This window comes from Volvox carteri (assembly GCF_000143455.1).
Source record: "Volvox carteri f. nagariensis unplaced genomic scaffold VOLCAscaffold_4, whole genome shotgun sequence".
NCBI classification, from domain to species: domain Eukaryota; kingdom Viridiplantae; phylum Chlorophyta; class Chlorophyceae; order Chlamydomonadales; family Volvocaceae; genus Volvox; species Volvox carteri.
In genome coordinates, this window is record NW_003307547.1 from 584819 (window position 1) to 608395 (window position 23577).

Consider the following 23577-nt stretch of genomic DNA (forward strand, 5'->3'; position numbering starts at 1 on the left):
GTATTCGATCGCTCCCCAGCTCCCAGGAAAAGGCGGAGGGCATTCATTGGGCTTTGAGCTTTTCCAAGCCTAAGCGTCCCGTCGACAGCTTTTAGTACTCCTAACGAAATAATGTGAGACTAGCAAAATAATGTGAGACTAGCAGATTATTGCATTTGTTACATCGTCCTAGTCTACAGGCGTTTGCACTTTGTCGTTGACAACAAGGCAAGCACTGGAAGCATATGCCATACCTCACTTTGCGAGAGTATGTATGGCAAGCGCTGTGTTTGTTATGTGACAGAGGTCTGTCGCCGGAAGGCTGCTCAGGATGTCGTGGAAGACCGATCTGCGAAAGACTCAGGGTTGTGACGATTCTCCGATTCCAAAGTAGCGCCGTGTACCCGTTGGTGGCGACGGCGGAGGACGGGGGTGACAGCGGCTGGGCCCCCCAGAGAGGGAGGATTCCGCAGTCAAGACTTGGGATTGGCAGTGCTTGTGGCGGCATGGGACAGTAGCGCCTCGGTGCGAGAGTTTCCTGTTTCTATGCAGATTGCTCACCGTGGATGACGGATAAGAAGGAATGGCAGCTATTTGACAACAAGAAAGGGGTTGGTGTTGTGGCTGTGTGTTCTTTAAACACCCACCCTCAATGAGTTGTGTGTTAAAACTGGGAGGCTTGCACTCGCAGTTGCATGCGTTGAGGCCTAATGAGGGTAAGAGAGCAAAGGCCTCAGCCGTAACAGCCGTTTGTATTCTTTCCATCATACCCTCAAGAATATGGCGTAGGGCAAATCTATCAAGTGCCGTACGGCAAGTGTTGTTCCATGGTGGTCATTCACGGATGAGCCGAAACGTTGCGATCTAATGCTGGGCGAGTTGGCGCTTTTTTTGCTGCGATTTGCTAATGATTACAGACGTTCTCACATATTCACTGCCTCCACTTTTTTTGGCATGCGACACACGTTGTTGTTAATTTGATCACGTCGAGTATGTAAAGAAAACGGTTGAAGGGAGATCCACACATCGGGTCGTCGGCCCGCGACTCTGAACCGGCGGAAGCGAATGCTGCAACAGCCAGTTCCTGATTCGCTTCATGATATGTTTGAAGCTTTGGCGCCCACCAGTGGACTCATCCCGGTCCAAAATGCACAAAGGGAAACGAGATCAGAAATAGCTCCTTGAGAGCAGGCCCCCGGGCCCCCCGCAACATGACTCCACCTCTCACCGCCCCCACGGCGCTCGTGGCAGCGCCGTGGTCCAGGTTTTTCCCTCCACCTCGATGACGCAACGCAGGGGACAACCCCACCACCACGCAAGGCTCCCTAACCCATAATTGGGATAGTCCGTAATCCAGTCCTCACTACCCCCCGCCGCACATAGGCACGTTCTCTAAAAACCCACTACTACCACTCTCAGAACCACTGCCACGTCATGCAAGGCCCCCAAAGCTACACCCAACACCGGTCTACGCACTCGCCGGAGACAGCTCTCCCCGACAGCGTCACTTCGAATTGCTCTCACTTTTCATTTTCTCCTCTTTGACTAATGCATGTCAAGTCAAATGACAGACACACACATCCTATCACAGTTCACACCAAGACTCCGGGAGAACACTCTGCATCCGGACTCGTCTCGCGCTCCGCAAAGGAAGACCGAAGGGACGCAGCTACAGCCGCCGCCGCAGCAGCAGCAGTAGCAGCTTCTGTGCCGCTCTCCGCCACGGCCCCGTTGTTACCAACCCTCGGCCCCAGCCGCACACGTAATTTCAACCGCCGCCCGACCCCGCCGCCGCCGCTCGACCCATCAGCCGTACTGCCATCGTCGCCGCTGCCGCTACCCGTTCCACCGCCGCTGCCGCTGCCGCCGGTTCCCATCGCATCCCCCTCCGTCGACCTCGGCCGTTTCGCCGCCGCCAGGGCTCTCCCCGCCCCCCCCGGGCCCCCTGTGCAGGTGCCCATCCCTGGACCTACCAGCGCCGCCGCCGCCGCGGCCGCAGCTCCCGTATCATCCTCCGTGAAGGTGTCCGGACTAACTTCCCTGGAGCTGTCCGCAGCGCCGCCGTCAGCCCCCCCGTCCTCCCCGGCTTCACCTCCTGTCTGCACCACATCCTCCGGCTCCGGCGTCGCGGAGGCTGTAGCAGCTGCAGCAGCGGTCCTGTCGCGCAGCTTCTTCTGCTCTTGCAGCTTACGGATGTATTCGTACCTGTATTGGTGGCGGAGGAGATAATTCACACTTATATTTCGCAAGAATGCGAAACAGGGGTTGCCTCGCAGCATCAATTCTACGTTACAAGTTACAAGTTCCGTACACAAGTGCGGGTGTGTCCGTAAAAGCCGGGGGGGCCATGGACGTTGTATTGGTATTGATGCGGGTACGCGGGAGGTCATCTTCATTCTCCCTCGTCCGCTTCAGGGCGAAGCGCCTCAGCGCGACGTGCCTGGCCTCCCAGATTTCCGAGAGGTACCTGGCCAATGCCAGGGGTGGCGCCTCAGTCATAGTGGTGCGCATGCTGCGCCCCGTAAGGACTAGGTCACCATCATACTTAGCCCGTATGCTCTTGTAAGCGGGACATTCTTCGAAAACATGCAACTCATCTTCAACCGCTCCACAGTCACAAAGCCTGCAGGTACGCGCGGTGCGCTCACGCCCATTAGGCCTATTAACCTCTAACTCCCAACAGCCTAACCGAAAACGCATGAGCACATGATGAAGTCGCTGGGGCATGGTCCCTTTAGTGTGCTCCAACCAATCAAGACGCGCACCCCTTGACGGGGCAGCTCCCATCCAGTTCATATAGCGACACGCCTTGGCTCCGGTAATTCCTATGGGGAAGACGCGGGGGTCACCCAAGGTATTCGGGCACTCCCACCGAGCATCAAGCCGCTTGGCAAAAACCTTAAGAATGCTCTCGACTGGCAAATTAAGGGTGGTGTAGTACGATATAAGATCATTACCGCGCGTATTAGTGGGGGGTTCCACTCCTAAGCTAGTAAGAAAGGCTAGTACCTTGCTTGCCCAACACTCAGTGGCGCCCCCAAGTGCCAACTCCAGGTCAGCGACAAATGCCCGGTGACACAGCGTTCCCGGCCTCTTAACCACAGAGTTCCAAAACCTAAGTACAAGATTGGTCCAATGGAACTGGAGTGGCCTCTGTGACAGCTCGCGATATAGGGAAACCATAGTCGGGCTCCTCGCCCCAACTACGGTTCGCATATAAGCACGTTGTTCCTGGACCATGGGATTAGCCATAGCACCTTCAAAATTCACATTAATGAAGTCAGGTCCCCAAACTTGCGCTCCATAAGAAAACACCGGTACAACTAGTGTATTGTAGAGAGACATACATAGCTTGGGGGTGGTAATTTTCTTATCACGACACAGGGTGCTGAGCCCAAATGTGGCCCGCCTCCCTGCTGTGAGTAGTTGCTTGGTACATGCTGAGAACTGCACTCCTGGGCCATAGTGCAACCCGAGATACCGTGCCGTCTCGTTGCCGGTCAGCACCCGCAACCCCGCCCCACCTAACCGGTACTCAGCTTCAACAAGCCGCTTCCGCTCACGCGTAGCACCCCCAAAAATGAGGACCTCGCACTTGGCGGCATTCGCGGCCATACCCGTCGCATTGCAGTAGGCTTCGAGTAGCCCCAGAAGGCATTCAGCTCTATCGTGCCCTGTCGCTACCAGTGACACATCGTCAACGAAAAGTAGGTTAGTGAGATCACCGCCCGCCAGGCTAACACTCTGCTCACGAAGGGTGCTCCATCGGCTGGGGAGGCATACACGGCATTTAGCATCATGGGCATCAATATAATGAGCGAATACTTCTATGAAGAGTCCAAAAAGGGTTACGCTAAGGGGACACCCTTGCTTAACACCACGCCCCACCTTGAATTCAGGTCCCAACTTATTTCCTAACTTGACCCGAAACTTCACGTCAGCATAGCTAGCCTTTAAAGAATCGAGGATGCGCCCGTGTAGCCCATACGACATTAGGAAATCCCAAAGTGTCTCATGGTCAACGGAGTCGAACGCCTTACTAAAGTCAATTTGCATGATAATAAGCGGAGAGGCTGGGAGCATGACTTTTTAATGGACTCAGGACTCCGAGATACGAACTCAACTGAACTGAACTCAAAACTGGATAGCACAACAGCAGACGGGTGGAGCACCTAGGGCGGCTGGCCAGGCCTATTTGCTGCCTCCAAAACAGCCAACCCCCTTCACGACCAAGGAAATATCTTCACCCACACACAATGCCCTCACACAACAACCTTGACGGGCAACCATATTTACCGTAGGATGTAGCCATTGCCGTGGACGGTGAGCAGGTGTCGCCCATCCTCCGACAGAGCAGCGGCCCGGGCGGGGCCCCGCGCCTTCTGTGCCGAGTAATGGGCGGCACGTGTGCCCGAGGCGGTGTCGTACACGTACACGTCACCCGCGGGATTGCCTGACGGGCCGAGCGGTTACGGGTGGGGCAAAAAAAGAGGTCTGAATGCGATTGTGTGCGAGCATGTGCGAGAGTGTATGCGTTTTGTCGGGGGGAAGGGGGAGTTCGTTGCATGTGGTCGGCAGTAAAGAGCCCCCGGCGGGCTCCCTAATCATTCATTAGGTTCCGCTGGCTCAGCTCACCTCATCGGCCCGCTTATTAACGCCTACCTTCGCACAGATGCCTAGCTAAGCGTGTTTTAACATGGCACTTCAAATTAAAGCATGGGTCACCGTGTCAACCTCTGGGTTTTCACCTCTGGTAGCACCTGCCATTACGGGGGCCCCCCGGGCTGTGTTGTGTCGGTTCCCCCCGCAGTGGCAAGTGCTGCGGGTTGTGCCACGGTCGGCATGGTGATTGGCGCAGTGCTCGGCACATCGTTTGCAGTGTTACTGGAGCCATGACAGTGACTGTTCAGGGTTTTCACGTGTTAGACCCGTAGGCGCTGTGCTCCGGAAGGGGGGGGGATCACACAGACCATGACAATCCACCCCACCTCCCCACCTCCCTCCAAGGACCTTCCAAACACCCCCCAAGCTCACCAACGCATATGAAATCCCCATCGCGAGTCACGCTGAACCGGCAGCGACCGCTCCGCAGCGCCGCCGCCGCGCCCAGCCCCGCACCTCCGCCTCCTCCCGCCACCGCCGCCGAGTGCGTCCCCGGCACCCGCAGAGACAGCAACTGGACTCCGCGACCCAAGTCCCACACCGCCAGTCGCCCGTCCGACGACTTAGCCGCTAGCCGGCCCCCCGGCATGCACCGCAAACACTCCACAAGCTCCCCCAGGGGATTGCCGGGTAGAGCCAGCTGCTGGGGGGCTGGCGGATGACCACGGAGTGCTAGGGGCCGGCGGACGTGAGCCCCTGGAGCGCCGCCGCATGGTACGACAGCGACCCCTGATGGCGCCGCCGCGCCACCGCCGTCGGCAGCAGCAGCAGCATCACCGCCTGTTGCCGCATCCCGATATGCGGCGGCTGGCGACGGTCCATTTGGGTCGTCACGATCGGCGTGTGTTGGTGGATCCGGATCCAGATTCCGGTTCTGATCTGCATGTAGATTTAGATCCCAGCGGCAGATGCGGCCGCCTCTGTGCCCGGTGAAGAAGCAGCTGCCCTCCGCATGCACCTCCTGACCCCCCGGGGAGGGGGAGGCGGAGGGGGAGGAAGGAGGTGTTCACATGCAAGTTATAACGAATCAGCTGGAGGGGGGTGAAGGGTGGTATAATATGATGGCAAGGTTGATAACTACACAAGAAACAAAGGGCAACCACGGCCGCCAACTCGACCAAAGGAGGGGAGGGGAGAGGGCAGGTAAGCGGCAGAGTGGGAGAACTTGCGAGGCAGGGAAGGGTGCGGAATGGAGACGCGCCGGAGGGGGTGCCCCGTAGCAGCAGCTCCTACATGCCTCAATCAGCATCCATCCACCCACCTGAACCCACCCAACCTCACAACCGCAAGTTCCGCTTGGCGACCCCCTAAGACTCCCCCTCTATCCCCTTTTTTTCTCAACCCCCAGCACTCACATACATACATATATACGTACATGCAGGCACACCTACAGTTCTGCACGCTCCTCGCTACAGGAGGCACCGTTCAACTTTGTTTATCTGCAGCCACCCCCTACCGGGGAGTTACCCCCAGCTCCCCGGTCTTACCAGGCAGGCGGCGTCGGAGGCCATCTCCGCAAGGCAGGTGCCCTCCGCCACATCCCAGAGCCGCAGACCGCCGTCCAAACCCAGCGACACCAGCAGCCCAGGCACCCCGGCACAGCCGCGGAGCTCCACCACCTCCCCGCGGTGACCTAAGGATACACATACATACATAGATACATACATACACAGGTGCTCGCGCACAAAAAGGCGTTCCTTCTGGACATGTACACAAGCAGGTGTGCAGATGAACATATCACCGGCAAGAGCAGCCTCGCAGCCGTGTCCTCCCCCAGGTGTGTGTGTATTTGACCCCAGCACCTCCCCCCACCCCGTGGGTGCTATGGACACATCGGCAGTTGACCCTCTGAGTCTTACATGCATGATTCCTCCCCCCCCCACACACACCCAATTCCCCCCCGACCCACCTTTCAGCAGGGAGATCACCCGGCCCTCCACCACACTGATCACCTGAATGACACCTTCAGGACCCGACACCGCCTGACAGACATGCAGATAGACAGACAGATAGACGGATAGACAGGTACACAGGCGGACGAGTAAGGGAGAGACGGACAGACCGACGGGTAGATGCACACACGCATACATACATACATACAAACAGGAACGGGTCCCTTCCTATCTGGAGAACCGCCTTGGCGGCAAGGAAGGTTCTCGCCCGGCCCCCCGACACCCTGCTTCGTGCCCTGACCCCGCCTCCCCCTGTAGCTACCCTTTCCCGCCCGCATCCCTGGATGGGGTCACATCCCTCCACCCCTGGAGCTCACCCACCAGACATGCATCTCCCAGCTCGTGCCCCGTAAGTCCAGACATCTGAACCCAGGCGCAACAGGTCACGTCCTGGGGGAATGCGGGTGGGGGAGAGGCGAGAGCGTGTCATTCAGCGTGTTTTCAGGAGGGGGTGGCCTCGGAGGGGGGAGAAAGGATGCTTCAGGGGAGGCTTGGGTGGTAAACGGGAGCTGAAGGTGCAAATGTACGGTAAACGTGCTGTGGTAGGTTAATGGGTGGCAAAGGGAAAATGGGGCTCTACACGTTTGTGAGCCTGCATGTATGTGTGTGTGTGTGTGTATGCGCGTGTGTGTTACGACGACGGAGGAGGGGGCAGCTGTCGGAAGTGGTGACAGGGAGGAACTGCCTCGGGTTGAGGCCCAAGACTGTTCGGGATATCTTGTGGCTTGCAAAGGCGTCGGGAAAGGCGGGAGGAAATTGGTATTTGAGTAAAGCTGTTTTGGTGTGATGTTGCGAACTTGCAAAGCAAAGAAGTTCGCGGGAAGGCACTCACGCAGCCAGCCACCTACCCCTCCACGGTGATGCGTGCTAGGGCTGTTGACGTACTGTACGACAACACCCAGAAAATCGCCCATGTGTTCGTCGTCATAGATGGTAACCTGCAAACCGGAGCGATGCTGGTTTTGGAGGGCTCTGGGAGAGTGGTCGTGCGGTGAGGTTGTCCTCGGCGTGGGCCAGCAGGCGTGGCCATAGTTGTCAGAGAACTTTGGGTTTCGGAAGGGAACGCAATAGCATAGAGATAGCTACCCACTTGGTCTTTGCCAATGGAGGCGAAAAGGTTCCGGTGCTCGGGGTCAAGCCCATTGAATACTAGGTCGACGACGGGCGAGCCATGGCTTTCCTGCATGGTCCATACGGCGCCCGTAACTAAACAAAACTGTCTAAGGCCATGGAGTAGAGCACCAGGTTCCTCAACTGGCCGCAGCTTCCTTGCCTTTAGTACCGTGCGTAGCTCGAGGTTTTTCAGCGCATGGGACTTGAATTGCAGGAGGCCTCCATGAGCCTTCACCTCCGCTGCCACTTCACGGAGCAGATTTGTTTGTACTAAATTCATGTACAATACAACGAGTAAACCGATGAGTTTTTCGTTTTGAGTGGCTTAAAGTTAGCTCTAAAAACATAACGTGATGTTGAACACCATCATAGCTGTTAGAGTGGTCCTCACTTTGTCACCGTATCGATGGTAGATCACGCAAACAATTTTGGTGAACATTTTCGCCTTCCCGCCTTCTGGTTCTGGAGCTCCTAGGAGTGCTTCCGCGTGAGCGTCTGATTGACGGAGGTGTCCATGGCATCGTAACATATAGTAAAATGCATGGATTCAACCAGTTAGCTACATTCAAGCAGGTGTGTTTGCGGGCAACCGTCCTGGGAGCTTAGTAACGGTAGTTGCGGAGCTCCGCTCGCGCCGGGCCGCTGTTCTATCCATAAACCAAATTAAGATCCTTTGTCTGCTGCTTTGCATCACTTTGATTTTCAGAGGGCCAGGGCGGCAGCCCTTCGACAAGCTCAGCATTCCCAGCCAAATGCAGCGGAACCTGCAGTTCCATCCGCACACCACGATAATCAGGCGGATCGCCGAGATGCAGTAAACGATGTTAAGGACCACCAGGCGAAGCCTTTGCGGACCCAAATCGGTAGGCTCTGTTTTCATGCCTCAACGCCCAAATTGAACCACGGGCCAACTTAAGGAGACGAGGCGCCGCTTGCAGGTCAAGGCGCAACAGCCGGTAACCAACAGATGTACCGACAAGCTGCTGTGCTAACTCGTCCTGTCGCGGCGGCCCCAAAGCTGAAGACCAACTATCCGGCGGGGCCTATGCAGGCCCCTCTGACAATTGCGGATCCCCTGGCCGCCAGTATTCGAAATCGCACCATGGCGGCGGCACTAAACATATTCAAAAAGGGTAAATCTTCCAGGAAATTTCACCTTTCAGACTTGGTCGAGATGCCAGGCCCCGCAGACCAGCCAGCACAGCCGACCGCAGGCCACCGCCGCACTGAGCGTGAAGGCCAGGTCAACCCAGTCGCCCCTGCGCCCGTTCAGAGCAGTCGGTACGGCACGTACGGCATTCTGCCTGAAACGCGGGGCCCTGGCCATCAGCCAGCGGCATTTGGTCCAGGTCCACAGCCCCCGCCGACAGTAGCCACGGCAGGTGCAGTGTCGGCAACGGCGGCAGCGGCGGCGGCAGGGGCGCCGCCATCCGCCAGGGCTGTCGTACACCCTGATACTGCCGTTGCTGCCAGCCTCCATGCCCAGCCATTGGCTCCAAACCCAGATGGAAACTCCCACGCTGGCAACGGCAGTACAGGCCGCGGCGCTGGTGATGGCTGCGGGCCGCTGCTCCCGAGACCAGCAGCACCGCCAGCCGCTGCCACCGCGCCGCCGTCTCCAGTCCTAGGTTTCGGCGCGGGTATGAACCCCCGGGACTGCATGCGCCTGATCCGAAACCGGGTGGCTTCCATGGTGGAAGCGGACCTAGGGGTGCGACTGAGGCCGCCGGAGGAGGGGGAGCCCTTGACGGCCACCCCGGCTGACAGGGCTGCAGCTGCGATACCGGTGAAGGCGGGAGCTGCTGCAGGACAAGAACGCCAGCAGCAGCAGCAGCAGCAGCAGCAGCAGCAACAAAAACAAAAGCAAAAACAACAGCAAGGGGCCAGGGCGGTAACCAGCGCTAATGGGCATTGGGGCGGGTTGAGACGTGTGGGTTCGGAGGCCAGCGGCGGCGGCCCGCGGCAGAGCGAACGGGAGGGGGCACCACCTTGGCCGGACGTGGGGGACGTAGGTGTCGGTAGGAGAGACAGAGGCGGCGATAACGGTGCCGGCGGCCTTACCGCGCCCGGTGGTCCGCGCCGCATTCCGGGTCGTACAGAGCGCCCCGCTGCGGCGCAGCAAGGTGGCCAAGGTCGAAGAGAGCGGCTGTCCGACGGAGGAGGATCAGGACCGCGAGCTGATGGTAACGGCGGTGGTGACAGTGGTGGTAGAGGCAGATTCGGCCGTGGTGAGGCGACAGTTGCTGCTGGGGCCCGCTGGCCATCACAACTTCGGTGTGCAGTGACGGCAACAGAAGAAGGAGGAGAAGGGAAGGGGGGCGACGGCGGAGAAGGAGAGGCGCATGGTGACGGGAACCTGGGGACCGCTCTCCGGGGTGGTGGCAGCATCAAGCGCCGTTGGGGGCAGGGCCGGGGGGCCGCTACGAACCCTCTAGCCAACTCGGTCAGCCCGGCATCTACACTTCACAGCACGTCTGCCTCTACCGATGAACGTCGCGGTGCATCGCCCGGCGAGGATAGCGGGGATGATCTGTGGCGGCGGCGGCGACATGGCCAGCGACTGCGACCCGTGGGACGGTCCGACTGGCAGTTGCAGGGGGCCAACTCGCCCGGTTCCGGCTCCGAAGCCAGCTCGGGATCTGACGCGGGCCCTGCGCCGATGCTGCCGCTTGAGTACCTGGGTGACGGCGGCGGGAGATGTGGCCGTGGTGGTGCTACTGCCGGCGGCTGCGTTAGCGGCGGCGGCAGTGAGTCGCTAGATTGTGTGGATGGGGGCCGTAAACCGAGCCGCTTGGGCGGCCTTTGCCCCTTATCTCCTCAGTCTTCGGGTCGTTGCCCGCGCCAGCTCAAGCGCCAGCACAATATGCGGGAACCGTCAGCTTGTCTCCTGTCACTTAGTACCATAGGCGGCGGCGGCGGTGCCGATGCAAGACCCAACGGTCAGCTGTACGGCAAGCGCCGTCGGCATGACCGTTCATCCTTAGCAGCAGCACCAGCAGCGTCAGGGCAGGTTTACAACAGCGGCGACTTGTCCTACCCGGGCAGCTCCGAGTGGCGACAAGGTGACCCCGGGGTCACTTGGGGCGACGACGAGTACGACAAGTACGGCGACGACGGCTCAGCGGGACTACATGGAAGACCCGGGATAAGTGCCCCCTGCAGGTGGGACGGGGAGGGCGAGCACTTCTTGCTCTTGCAGGGGCAGGACTTTGCTGCTGGGAAGCTGCACTGCGGACTGGGAAGCCAGCATGATGGCTGGGGGCCTGGTGAGGACGGGTCGGTAGGGCGGGGCGGCCGGGGCGGGACAGCGGCGGGGGGCCCTGGCCGACAGAGGCCCCTAGAGGAGCAGATGGACTGGGAGGCGGAGGTGGCACCTGAGGGGCTCCTCCGGCGCCATGAGACGTGCGGAGGTCGTACCGTTGGCCGTCTGGATGATGATGAGGAGGGCGAGGAGGAGGAGGAAGAGGAGGAGGAGGAAGGGTTTCCTCCTCGGGCGCCCGTTAGGCTTGGGTCGTGTATGGCGGAGGCTGTCGGGATGTGGGGGAGTGGCGGCAGCATGGCGCCTGTGGGTTTCACCCGGGGGAGCGGGGCCGCGTGTCTTCACCGCCGCGACGGCGGTGGCAATGGCGGCGGAAGCGTGTTGCGGGATTTTGCATTGGGGGAGCTGAGGGTTGCGGAGGAGGGGGAGGAGGGGGAGGAGTGGGGGGGAGAAGAAGTAGAAGGGCAGGCGGGCGACTCTCTGGTGCTGCTTGGCAGTGCTGGGAGGCAGCAGGGCCGGACCCGACAGCGGCATCAGAGGCGGCAGTTGCTGCTACTGCCAGCAGCTCCCCGGTATCCCGAGTCCGCCGCCGCCGCCGCCGCCGGGTGGCTCCAGCGCCATGAAGGCCCAGGTCAACCCCGGGGTGCGGCCTCACAGCAACGGAACCTCCTCGGGCTCGAGGACTGGTCCCGGCAGCTGACTGGTGCTGGTGATGGTGATGGGGACAAAGACGGTGATGGGGAGGACGGTGAGGGGGAAGGGGAGGATCTGCTTAGGTTGGGGCAACGGGAGGTGGGTTGGGGAGGGAGGGGGAGGGGGATGATAATGATGGGTGGGAAGGCGGCTCTGGGAGTTTACGGCGGTGGATCGTACATGGAGGGGACCTAGGTGGTGGTGGTGGTGGTAGCGGTGGTAGTCGTAGATATGGGAATAGGGGCTGTAATGCTGGCGGTGCAGCGGTGGCAATGCAGTCTGGTACCCCGCCTGCGACATTGGCGGCGGTCATGGCGGCGGCGGCGACGGTGTTCACGGCGCCGCAGCCACCGGCGGTACACGATAGCTCTATGACACGGAGCAATTCTGGTAGGTCTTGATTGAGTAATTGATTGGATCACACGAATAAGTGGGGGCAGGGAGGGGAAGCCACAGTGCTCTGAAGTATGGCGGGTGCGAGTGAGGCTCGTGTAAGGAGCGCCAGGGGTGTGGCGGGGCTGAAGCGGAGGGCATGGGCAGGCGTTGGAACGGATGCTTCACGTGTATATTTTTGGGGACTCTTACTTCCTGCAGCAGAGCACGCTGGCTTCTGTGATAACTTTGATATCACACTTCATCAGGTCCGTCGTGTAAACTCCGTACATTTGCAGCGGAGCGGTGTTTTGGATTGGCGGCTTGGTGCCGCGCACCGCAACTGCTGGCTAGGCTATTATTACTGCATCATCTCCTTTTTGTGCAACCCCCCATGTCGCGGCTACGATTCATATAGTATATCTTCTTTATGTCGAACTCAACTGGGAGCTCCCGGTCCTAGTTAAGCTCCCTTGGACGCCCGGTGCAGGATGCGCACTTCCAACTGAATCAATTTTGTTAGTTACAGGCTTACAGGCTTGCAATGGATCTGAAAGGTTCATTGGTGCATAACTCCCCCTAACTCCCCACTATTTATGACCGGCCATTTGGGTTGGTGATGGCTCGGCAACACGGCCAATACATCCACCCGGATGTGTCATGTATGCATTTGGTCAGGTGATGCGCCTTGGCGCCTCCAGGATGCGGTCTTGCGTTGGATGGGACATGCGTGGCGTGTGTGACGAAGAAATGGCATGGCGTTGCTGTCCTGCGAGCCTGATTAGGCATGTTGATCCGCAGCTGCCGTAGGCTCCTGTCGTCTAGCTGCCATATGCCGGCAGCCGCCGCAGCCCCCTGGAGCGGTACATCGTGCGGGCAGTACGGCGGTAAGAGATTCACGGCAGCCACATGGCCAGGGCGGTGTTGGTTGGCCCTGGTATCCGCACCGCTCCCGGCAGGTGCAGGGTGAGAGTGTGAGGGGCGGATGAGGGCGGAGGGGTGCGGCGAAAGTAAGTCGCGACAAAAACCTATAGTACTGACGTGGACTGGATGCGCTGGGTGGTGGTGGTGATGAAGGGCTGGGTGGAGGTTATCAATAGGGTTCAAGCCTTCTGGCCTTTCCGTTTTGTCGTAGTCTTGTGCTCTCCGCGTGTGCGGCATGTTTTGCAGGAGCTCTCCTGAACAGCAGATGCAACGGACCAGAATACGTTCCGTACAAACGCCGTTTTGGGGGGCTTGTTCTGATACGCAATGCTTAGCTTTTCCTTGCTTCGCTTGCTTTGAGTTGGGGTGCTGTCATCTCAGATGTACGGTGCTGGGTTTCTGTTGAGCCTTTGCTACCAGCAGTAAGGACACAGGTGTGCGGTGATGAGCGTGAGCACGTTCCCGGACGTTGTGTGGCAGGTGTCACGGGAGGGTCTAGGGAGAGCAGGTTGGACGCGAGGGGGCGTTTCTCGCGGTCTGGCACGCGGTTGCACATACATACACACACGTTGTGTGGCAGTACCGTTGGTTGCGTCACAGAGCAGAATCGCTGTGCATTTGTAACTTCAGAAACTGCATGCAACGGCTGCAAGCAGGCCGTCCAAAGGAAGCAGGCATGGCGGAGTGGCTGGAAATCCTGGAAAAGGCCTTACTTGGGGTTATCTCTTGGCCTTGGGTACGGTACCTTAAGGGATAATTTCTTGCTGCTGCTGCTGCTGCCTGACGTTCCCTCCTATCGGGAGAAAGACGAACCACAGACGAGTGAAGCTGATACCAGGGATAGCCGGGTACTACAGAGGAAATGGTAAGAAGTCACCAACCAGTAGTGACTTGGGAAGTAGTCATCGCGGCGAAGTGGCCGACTAGCTAGATTGCAAACGGGTCCCTAGCCGCCAAGTCCCAGTGGAAAGGCCACTACTACAGCCGGCAGCGCAGCTAGGGGTCCAATACTTAGCGACCTCATTTCCAGGGAACCCCAGCCCTCACGCTGTGGACGTGTGTATGTATGTATGCATGTCCCTTAACGGCGCTGTGGAAATGGCCCACGCAAATTGCGTCTCAAGCCGCAGCAGCAACCAGACGAATGTTCAACAACAAGGGGATCCCCAGAAGCCAACAACCCACCCGCTCCACAGCCCCGTGGCCCCCGCTCCCCCGCCCCCTGCACACACAGCTCCCCCCTTTCCGTTAGCTCCACTTCCCCCCCGGGTCCCATTTCCCCCCCCCCCCAACACACACAAACACACACACGCAACCCGCACATCACGCCCGGATCAACCCCCGTCCCACTCGCACTCAGTCCTCATCCGATATGAAGGCAAGGCCGCCGGTTCGTTTGCCGTACTTGGACAGCAGCTCCAGGGACGCCCCCACTCCGCCTACCGCCACCGCACCGGTGAGCGGGTGCACGTCCAGTGCGAACGCGGAGCGGGTGGTCAGGGGCTGCTGCGCGGGCCCCTCCAGGCCCCAGCTGTACCTGCTGAGGACCTGCTCACTGCCCACCACCAGGACCTCCGCGGGCTGCACTGCCATGGCCTTTACACACATACATACATACACACATACGCGCGCACACACGCACACATACACACACGCGTGCGCGCAGAGAGGAAGTGGAGGAGGGAGGGAAGCGGGTGATGCAGGGGTTGGGAGGGACGAGGACGGGCTCATGTTCGGCAAAAGATGGGCAATGTGTGTGACCATTAGGCGCGGTGCTGTCGAGGGTTGAGCTGCACTCACGGCACCTGAACGCAGTAGCTGACAGCAGCAGTGGAGGCGGAGATGGCTAAGCGCTCCGTCGCGGCTCCGCACCTCACCTGCGGTACAAAGCTCGTCGGCGCCTGCCGTACTCGCTGCACCATGCCCAGGTTCCACATGCCGAGGCTGCCGCCCCCAGCGCCCGTCCCGCCCCCGCCGCCAGCGGCACCCCCCTGTCCGGACAGCAACCAGCTGCCGCTGGTGTCGAACCGCAGGCAGGTCACCGGGGGATTGCGCAGGCAGCGCAGCACCTCGGCGCCGCCGCCACCGCCCGCCACATCGCGACCCGCAGCGCCATCCAGCACGCGAGCACAGCGGCCCGCACCGCCGCCCCCCCCGGCCGCTGCCGCCCGCGTGTCCCACAGCCGCACGGTTCCGTCCTGCGGGCGGCAGCCGCCGGCATGCATGTGCGTGCATGCATGCTATAATGTACGTATCTGTGTATGTATGTACGTATGTATGTATGTATGTATGTATGTATGTATGTATGTATGTATGTATGTATGTATGTATGTATGTATGTATGTATGTATGTATGTATGTATGTATGTGCCCGTAGTTAACTGGCTACAGACAGCAGCATGCAACAGAGAGGGGGAAGCAGTCCCGCTACAAGCCGTGTGTAGGCAGCAGCAGTCCAGCAGGTAGGCCATGGCCACAAACACCTCCAGAAGCCCGAACCATCACACCGTGTTGCGCATTCGGATTCCTCTGGGCCCGTGTGCGCAATTGTGACTGTGCGGGGTGAGGAACTGAAACCGCGACAAGGAAATGGCACCGGTGACACACACACACACATGCACACACACACACACACATGCACACACACACAGACAGAGGGATGTCTGCATGCAGCTAGCTGTGTGCACCACGCCATGCCACCGCTGCCACGTCGACGCAGCCGGACCGAGTGGACGCACCTCCGAGCCGGTCGCCAGGCAGCTGCTGGGCTCGTGCAAGTCCATAGCCATCACCGCCGCCACGTGACCAGGCCCCGAAAAGTGACCCACGGGTCCGCCGGACGACAGATCCAGACAGTGCACACCGCCGTCGCTACAGCCTGTCGTACGGCGGAGAATCACGGGACGCCCATTAGCACAGCGAAATGAGTGGCCCAGTGTCCCAAGCCCCGATGGGTTTCTCACTCTCTCGCGCCCGTACGTGCGGGAGGCGAGGCGCCCTGGCAGCATGTAAAGCAGGGCTCTGGCAAACACAGCAAAGCCACGGCCTCTTCCCCTCCCCTCTACCCGACCCGACCCGCTTCCTTCCGCACCCAGCGGCCCAACATGCAACTATGCCCACACACACGCACGCACACAAGAGCTTCCCCTCCCCGCCCCCACCTACCCACAAAGACCCCCACGGCGCCGCTGCCCGCTCTGCCAGGTGCCAGGGCCTGCACTGCCGGGGGCAGGGAGCTAGCTGCCAGAGGGCTCTCCGCCCGGGGCATACGCACCGCCAGATGGGCTGGGGGCCCAGCAGGTGCCGTGGAGCCCAGCTCCGAAGCCTGCTGGTGCCGGTGTTGGAGTCCGGGTTGCTGGTGCTGGTGCGTCTCGTTTGCGGTTGCGGCGCTGCTGTGGGTCGTGTTCCGCTGAGGGTCCCTAGTGGCCGCCTGTACGTGCCGCAGCACGTCCGACATCAGCCAGCCCCGCACGTAGCCGTCGTCTCCGCCACTCAGGATCACCAAGCCGCTGCCTGGCGGGTGGTGATGCCGGTGTTGGTATTGGTGTTGGTATGGACGGCAATGTGGGGAGGAAGTAAATCAGCGAATGTAATGGTGGGAACTGGAAGGCGGAGGGACGAGGGAGTCGGTGATGATGTGAGGTGGGGTACGTGGGGTGGGCCGCCAACGGCGTTGGAAAGGGGCCTCATGTTGCAAACCGGGCAGGAGGCCAGGACAGGCCGGGAACGGGGAGCATCGCTGTCCGGCGGGCAGTGGGCGCCTGCAACCCTACACCCGCCACGCCCTGTGCATATCCCCCCCGGGAACTCCCCGTCCTGCCGGTGGTGCCATTCCGGCTCCCAGGACGGGAGGCTTTCAACGCGTCTGAACCCACCAAAGAAGCGCCGCACCACGACTGAACTCCTCGCAGGCAACTCGACTCAATGCAGCACCGGCCGCGCCAAGACCCACCAAAGCTCATGTCGGCCAGTCGCCCCGTATGCGTGGCGCCCCCTCCCCCCCTCCCCGTCCCCTCCTTCCCTCCCCGCCTCACTCGGCCCACCTGTGTGGACCTTAGCGAGGCAGTACACGGGTCCCTGGTGGGCCGCCCAGCTGCCGCAGCTGGCGGCCTCAGGGGCCTGCAGGGGAAACGTGGTGGTGGAGGCTCCGGAGGCGGTGGTGGCCGTCCACTTTTGAACCAGATCAGACAGCCAGTAGAGCCTGTGCCGCAAGTTGCCCCCAGCGGACACAGGTGTGTCGTGGAGGAGTGAGGGTATTTGTGAGGGAGGGCCGGGGGAAAGCAGGCAGAAATGAGAGAGGAAGGGGAGCCCCGGGGGAAGAGCGACCGCGAGGGGGTCAAAAGGAGGGGGCAGGGAGGGTCGTCGGGGGCCCACGACGCGGCCAAAGAGAGGACATGGAGATGGAAGCGGGACGGAGGGGTTGTTATCATTCCTGTACTCCCTTGTACGGCAAGGATGTTCCGCAGTTCCCTGCCGGGGCTGCCTTTCCGGGCGGTACCAGGCAAAGGGAGATACATGGGGTAGGTACACGCAACAACATGCCTGTACCCACCCTTACCCCTGGCCCCACCTTGATGAGCGCGACACCAAGTGGTGGTGTGACGCATTGCATGGGAAGAACCTAGAAAGTGTGATGTGTCTGGAGTTCTGGTTTTTCGTGCTTACAGGTCGAAAAGGTGGCTGCGTTCCGAACGCAGTGACTGCGGGGGTGGCAGTGACGGAGAGACGGCTAGCTGGTGTTTGTTTGATGTGTGCTCTCAGCAGCGGCAGAGCAGCGCAAAGCCCAGGGGTGGAATTGCAGACGTGGGGACGTGAACGGAGGCGGGGTCGGATGCCAGGCTAGTTCGCCACGCCTCATGTCGGAGGCAGCACTTGCCTAAGATCGCCTGTGCTGCTGGCTGTCAGAAGCATGTCTGTGGGCGCTTCCCCCTCGGCCGGTGCATCTGTCACGCCATCGGCAAGGGCCGCCTCCGCAGCTGTGATGAAGCAGCACGCGTATACAGTGCTGAAACGCTCAATGCGTCTCTTTAGGATATTAGAGGCGTAGGAATTTAAATCGTAGCTCCTGCAGGAGGCGAAATAGCCCCAACGTCAAGGTACCCGCGAGAAACGGGTCAAATATTGATCTGTTGTTCGTGTACCTGCAATCGAAACCTCCAGTTGTCATAACTGCGTGTGGTATTGTTTTTAGCTGTAGAAATGTTCACAGTCTGAAACTCGATACTGCAACAATATTATGCGCGTGTACAAAGTACGCTACACTCGTGTAAGGAAGTTGATGGACACATGGAGTGAAAATTAGACGCATTCTGTCCTGTCATTAGATGGTGGGCTGCTGGCTGCCGTATCATGGCCCCTTAACTGAGTCCAACGGCCTCGTGGCAAACAGCTCAGCTTTGCGTACTATAGCTTACTAGTGTAAGACACCTGTTAGGTCTGCCTAAAGTTTTCAAAGCTTGCATTGCGGTTGGTTTTAGGCCAGAATATTATTCTTGTTGAAACTCTGCAAGAACAGTAAACTCTACGGGGAAAATACCTATATGATGACCCTGTTCCCTTTGAGAACTTTGATGACAAGGTGTTTGTCCTTCTAATAAAAGCACACCACCGCATGCTAGGTGAGGGTAGAGTCCGGAAAGGGTTTTAGGTTCTTCTTCACTCCACTAGTATTTACTTCGTTGAAGGTGTGAAATTTTAGTTGGAGAGCTTGTCCTCAAAGAGCCTCAGTTTCGTCTCCGCCTTGCCTTCGTTCTGTCGACAGTTCGGGCAGTGCTCCTCCTATCAGCATGCAAGAGGAAGTTGGCGTGCTGGAGCGCACTGGAAGTCTACGAATAAGAAATGGTGGACACGGTGGCGGATACGGCACACCCTCAAAACCCAGAAATGCGCTTGCAGCAACCCCTCCAGGCAAAAAGGAGAACGAGCACACGAGCATTGTAGTGCACTCGGAGGCCAGTGCAGACCTGCTGAGAGCGGAGAAACCAGAGGAACGCGTCGTTCACGAAATCGTGGGATGCCTAAAGGTGCGTCCTGCGGCTAGGGCGTCCGCACAGGCGTCGCTGTTGCCAGGGCCTGCAATGCTCGTTTTCCGTTGAGGCCCGAACCGCGCCTGCAGTCCAGCCCCACCGCCAAATAACGGGGTCACCATCGTTAGCACCCAGGGCCCCGTAGAGCCGCTCTCTCCTGCACTCACGTTTACAGCATGTGGGGCCTGCTTCCCCTCCCGTATTCACTTGCGCCAGATGCGCACCTCTATGCTGGCGATGGGTGCATGCGAGCGTGTCAAGAAGATTGCCCGGGGGTACCCTGTGGAGGTGGCGAATTCCGCCATCATGGATGAGCTGGTGGCCATCTTGAAGGATGGACCCGACACGGCGCTCGCGGGCTCAGTGATGCAAGCGCTGTCCATTATGGCGCTCAATCCGGAGGGCCGCCAGAAGGTCTGCTTGGCGGGGGCCACGACGCCGCTCATAAAGTGCGCCGGGGGGAAGATGGGGACGTGCAGCACTGCCGCGGGGTAGGGCGCCATGGCTGCTTAGCCGCGGGGGGAGAGGAATGGGCCATGTTCAAATGTGTGCTAGGATGGGCTCGCTGTTGCAGCTTGCTAATTCGTGGAGTAGGGTAGGGTAGGGTAGGGAGGGAGAGATTTCGGAAGAATGTAATGAGTTAACATGTGAGCCTTTCATGGTCGAGGGTGAGTAGCATTGTAACCCTTGTTATCTCTGTAGCTAAGGGACGAAGCGGCTGACAGGGGCTGATCCATCTCTGTCTGCTGTTACGTGCCTTCCCTGCAGATTTATCCGGGCCGCGGACCTTGTCCGGGGCAACCTGGACCGAGCAGTGACATTAATCATGAACTTGGCGGCGGATCACACGAACCGGCGAATGATTCGCGAGGAGGGGGGTGTGGAAGCCCTTGTGGAGGTCCTGCGGGTGGCCCCAGTCAGCGAACCGGTGCGTTGGAGCTACGAAAATGGCGGGTATGGGTCGTGGAGAGTGATTCGCTCCTGGGCTTGGTTCTGTGTAGCGGCAACGTTTCCCACGTTTCCCAAAATCCGTTAGGGGACGTCCGGCATTGTCACTCGTCAGCCAGCAAAAGGCCTCGTGCATGGTTGCTGCTGAGGGCATCCGCCTCCACTGTGCTTTCTGCTGCGCAGCCAGGACTTCGTGTTAACCTTCCCTTGCTCCACGAACAGGTGATGGACCACGCCCTGGGGGCGCTGCACAACCTTGCCTTGCTGGATATCAAGGCGAAAAACCGCGCGCTGGACGCCGGCGTCCTTCATCCCCTTGTACGTGTGGTAACAACTAAAGGCTTACCCGACACAGATATGTGCGGGGTGCGCAGTCGCATGATTTTGACGGAGCTCCTGAAGATGCCCTTAGCTGAAGAGAAGCTTGCGGCGGCGGCATTGGAAATGGGCGTCAAGATTTGAGCTGGGACAAACTCTGCTTCATTTTTGGGATTGCCGTCAGTAATGGCTACATACCAGCACCCAACGATGCTGGAATCAATCGGCTTGCATTTTTTGCATTGTTATCTGCAACAGTGGAAATATGCATTACGTGTCACGTTACACCTTGTTGCAATGTGGGTATCATCAAGCCTAGCTAGCACAGGTGGTCCATGGGCGTAACTGGTCCGATGGGCTGTACCGATACTCCATTAAGAGTGAAGCAAGTTTAGTAGTCGTAACCGCAGATCTAGGAGCGTAGGAAAAAGCCAGTTGGTTACTTGTTGGGGTTGTAATTTATAGTTTGATTACATTAGACCAGTTTCTAGGCGCATCATGCAAAACCCTTTGGGGTTACATAGTTCTTCAATGAGTCGGCGTGCCTTAAACGATGGCTTTTGCAGACAGGCACATACACGCACACAAACCAAGTGCCTCTTCGCAACTGTCGGCGATGTGAACGTCTGTGTAAAATACATCCGACGTGCGCCAATAACAATATCTTCCTCCAGTTTTCACAAACGAAATGTCTCGTGTCTCCTCTGTAGAGGCTGCCCCCAGGAAAATTAACCCCGGCCATGGGCTAATGATACACAACATACCCCAACTCCGTCAATAGGTGCACAATGTGGAACGGGCTAGGCCGAGAAAAACAACACAAGTGCCGCAGGATATTGTGCGTCGGCAAGAGAAACCTGCGTAGCTGAAGTCCACCTCCACTTGCACATGTATAAAGCCAAGTATAAACAAATAGCAACGATGTCAAATCGAAAGTTTAACTGTCACAATACGGGGAACGGTGCTACTTAGCCCATACGTAGATGAGCCCGGCCACGACAGAGCCTAATGAATGCAACCTCGCCCCCCTAGCCTATCCCACACAATGCACGACATGTCTGCACTCTGCACTCAATACTGCTCTGTTTACCGCTGGACCTCCCCTGCAAGCCCTATGAAGACTCTCGCCACCCTCTAGCCCATTCCCGTTCCTCTCACGCCTTGAACTCCAGCAACATTTGGCTGTCTGGCGCGAGCCCAACACAGGCACGCAGGATGTTTTCAAGCATAGCCCGCTGCTTAGCCAGCGCGTTCACGACCGGCGTGCCGTAAGGAACCAGCGGCGCCTTGGTCAGGTAAGATAGGAGGACGGCGATGGGGTGCAACCCGCGGAAAGCATCCTCGTCGTCCTTCTTCAAGTTAATGCGCGTGATCAATTCCGCAAGCAGCACCAAATCCAGGATGATGGGTGCAGCCAGGAGCGAATCCTCGCACGTGTTGTGGATGACGAGGGTGTTGCGGCCACCCATAAAGATCTCGCTCGTGTACTCATCCATAGCCCGCTTCGAGTCGCCCACGTACGGTACGTACTTGATGACGACCACATGATCCGGATGTTCTCCAGGGGCGTAAAGAATGCTGTTAGAAGCAACCATGTCATCAACAACATTTGATTTGGAGATCTCCTTGCTGCGGAACGTCTGGGGAGCAGAGAGATTCAGACCGTCATTGTTGCCCAAGTGGTTGTACGAGACGATGGACGTGGGCTTAATGCCAGCGCCAACCAGGAAATCCACCAGCACGGACTTAAGCTTGGTTTGCCCTGACTTGAAGTCATCCCCACCGATTAGCACATTGTGCTTGACGGCAAGCTCAATCATGCCCGGCACGAAGGTATTCTGTGGCGATCCGTTTACGAACGGCACGCCCTCCAGAACGCAGGCCGCAGCGTACAGCGTGCTGGGAGCGATTTCGGCCTCATTGCGGTCGATGGCGGCCATCAGGTTGTCCGCCGTGTCGTTCAGACCCTCCATAACTTGAGCAAAGCGCTCAGTATTAGCCGTCCAAAGGACAACCACCTTGTCCAGTGAGTTTGACTCCTTGAAGGCCCGGATCTGCTGCCGAACCGTCTCCATCTGCTCGCGTTTACTGCCCTTAATGAGGTTGTCAGCGCGCTCTTCCTGGTTCGCAGCAACGAAGTCTGGATCGTAAATACCTGCAGGTCAACCGTAAACACAACGGGGAGTTTATGTTAAACCGCCTGATGCAAGACTGGACGTCTATTTCCCCCGTCCGGTTTCAAGCCCAACTCGGGTATACCCAACTTGAACGGAGGAAAAAGGCACACACCGCTTCAAAGCTGAGGGTTCACACTAAAATATGGTTGGATTCCCCCATCCGCGTTGGCCATTGAACACGCACCAGGAAGGGGCACCATGTCGCGCATGTAGGGCACCAGCTGTTCCTGAAGGGTCCAGTCCAGGACTTTACTGCGCTCCATCGCCTCTGCAAGATTCATGCCGGAGATGTCCCACCCACCAAGGACAATATCTGTTGGCTCGACCATTGGTAAGAGAGCCTTGAAAGGAGCATATACCTCCTCGCCCTCATAGTTGCCAACGCGGACGGTAGCGGCCTGAGTGAGCGAGCCATAGAAGTTAGGCTTCTTCAGGCCGTCCTTGGTCATCCAGGTGATACCACTGCGTGCAAACATAAGATTAGCGTCAACTGGGCAGATGTGGGGACAGGTTACTTACACACAGCTTACTGCTTGTTTGCAAGAATACCAGCGGTCAGGGTTGTGCCGTTGTTTCCACCCCAGCCAACTAGCATCACTCTGCGCGGGAAGGCGGCACCAAATTGAAAGCAGGCTCTTGGCAGCAGCCTGTGGAAGGCATTCCATAGATGAAAATAATGCAACCACGTACCCAAGCTTTGGAACGCGGCGGTCGACGCGGAACTGATAAGTGGAATTCGTCGGCTTGACGACCCATTTTCCATCAGGCGCACGGTCCAGCTTCGTCGACGCGTAATCATACGTGCTCGTGATAAACTCGTCCGAGTACACCACATTCGGCGACTGGACTTCAAAGCTGTCGACAAGCATGATTTTCAAGGAAAGTTGCGCTGGCCAGGAAGCGATTGGAAGATGAGCTCAAGAACGTGCACGCAAAGACCCTGAAAATGAATCACCTTTTCAAACACTTCACTACTTAAAGCAACCTTATGTGCTGCCGCGGACTGGCGCAATTATTCATTGCGGTGAGGCCTGTACGGTATGTCGTGCAACTTCTTCTGGAAATTGATGCTGACTTTCATCTTGCACGCTGCAGTGCTACGTGGCTGTGTTTGCGGTATGTTGCGGTTGTAATGGATGAAGGAAAGACCCGAA

At 58.5% G+C, this 23577-nt stretch overlaps 5 protein-coding genes across 5 annotated transcripts; 2 read left to right on the forward strand and 3 right to left on the reverse strand.

The window, feature by feature from the left end:
- Nucleotides 1-1571: 1571 nt before the first annotated feature.
- VOLCADRAFT_120350 (uncharacterized protein) lies at nt 1572-8235 on the reverse strand (the record flags this gene model as incomplete). The annotated part of the gene is made up of 10 exons (XM_002946838.1): nt 1572-2184; nt 3509-3748; nt 4276-4432; nt 5014-5602; nt 6129-6274; nt 6551-6623; nt 6915-6983; nt 7442-7531; nt 7684-7773; nt 8098-8235. 10 exons carry the CDS (start codon nt 8233-8235, stop codon nt 1572-1574), a joined length of 2205 nt encoding a protein of 734 aa, XP_002946884.1.
- Nucleotides 8236-8673: 438 nt separating this feature from the next.
- Nucleotides 8674-12025, forward strand: VOLCADRAFT_116141 (uncharacterized protein; the record flags this gene model as incomplete). Its single annotated transcript, XM_002946662.1, has 2 exons — nt 8674-11713; nt 11937-12025. 2 exons carry the CDS (start codon nt 8674-8676, stop codon nt 12023-12025), a joined length of 3129 nt encoding a protein of 1042 aa, XP_002946708.1.
- Nucleotides 12026-14310: 2285 nt separating this feature from the next.
- On the reverse strand, nt 14311-18217 carry VOLCADRAFT_120351 (uncharacterized protein; the record flags this gene model as incomplete). The annotated part of the gene is made up of 7 exons (XM_002946839.1): nt 18096-18217; nt 17831-18019; nt 16998-17155; nt 16120-16467; nt 15693-15832; nt 14832-15152; nt 14311-14550 (listed from the first exon to the last, which is right to left on the reverse strand). The coding sequence occupies exons 1-7, from the start codon at nt 18119-18121 to the stop codon at nt 14311-14313; spliced, it is 1422 nt and encodes a 473-aa protein (XP_002946885.1). The 5' UTR covers nt 18122-18217.
- Nucleotides 18218-18740: 523 nt separating this feature from the next.
- Nucleotides 18741-19908, forward strand: VOLCADRAFT_116143 (uncharacterized protein; the record flags this gene model as incomplete). The annotated part of the gene is made up of 3 exons (XM_002946663.1): nt 18741-18977; nt 19197-19471; nt 19749-19908. Coding segments are annotated over 3 exons (672 nt in total), but the record flags the coding sequence as incomplete, so codon positions are not given.
- Nucleotides 19892-23391, reverse strand: VOLCADRAFT_103123 (uncharacterized protein). Its single transcript, XM_002946840.1, has 5 exons — nt 23114-23391; nt 22954-23022; nt 22608-22885; nt 20149-22401; nt 19892-19906 (listed from the first exon to the last, which is right to left on the reverse strand). Exons 1-4 carry the CDS (start codon nt 23290-23292, stop codon nt 21401-21403), a joined length of 1527 nt encoding a protein of 508 aa, XP_002946886.1. The 5' UTR covers nt 23293-23391; the 3' UTR covers nt 19892-19906; nt 20149-21400.
- Nucleotides 23392-23577: the final 186 nt, after the last annotated feature.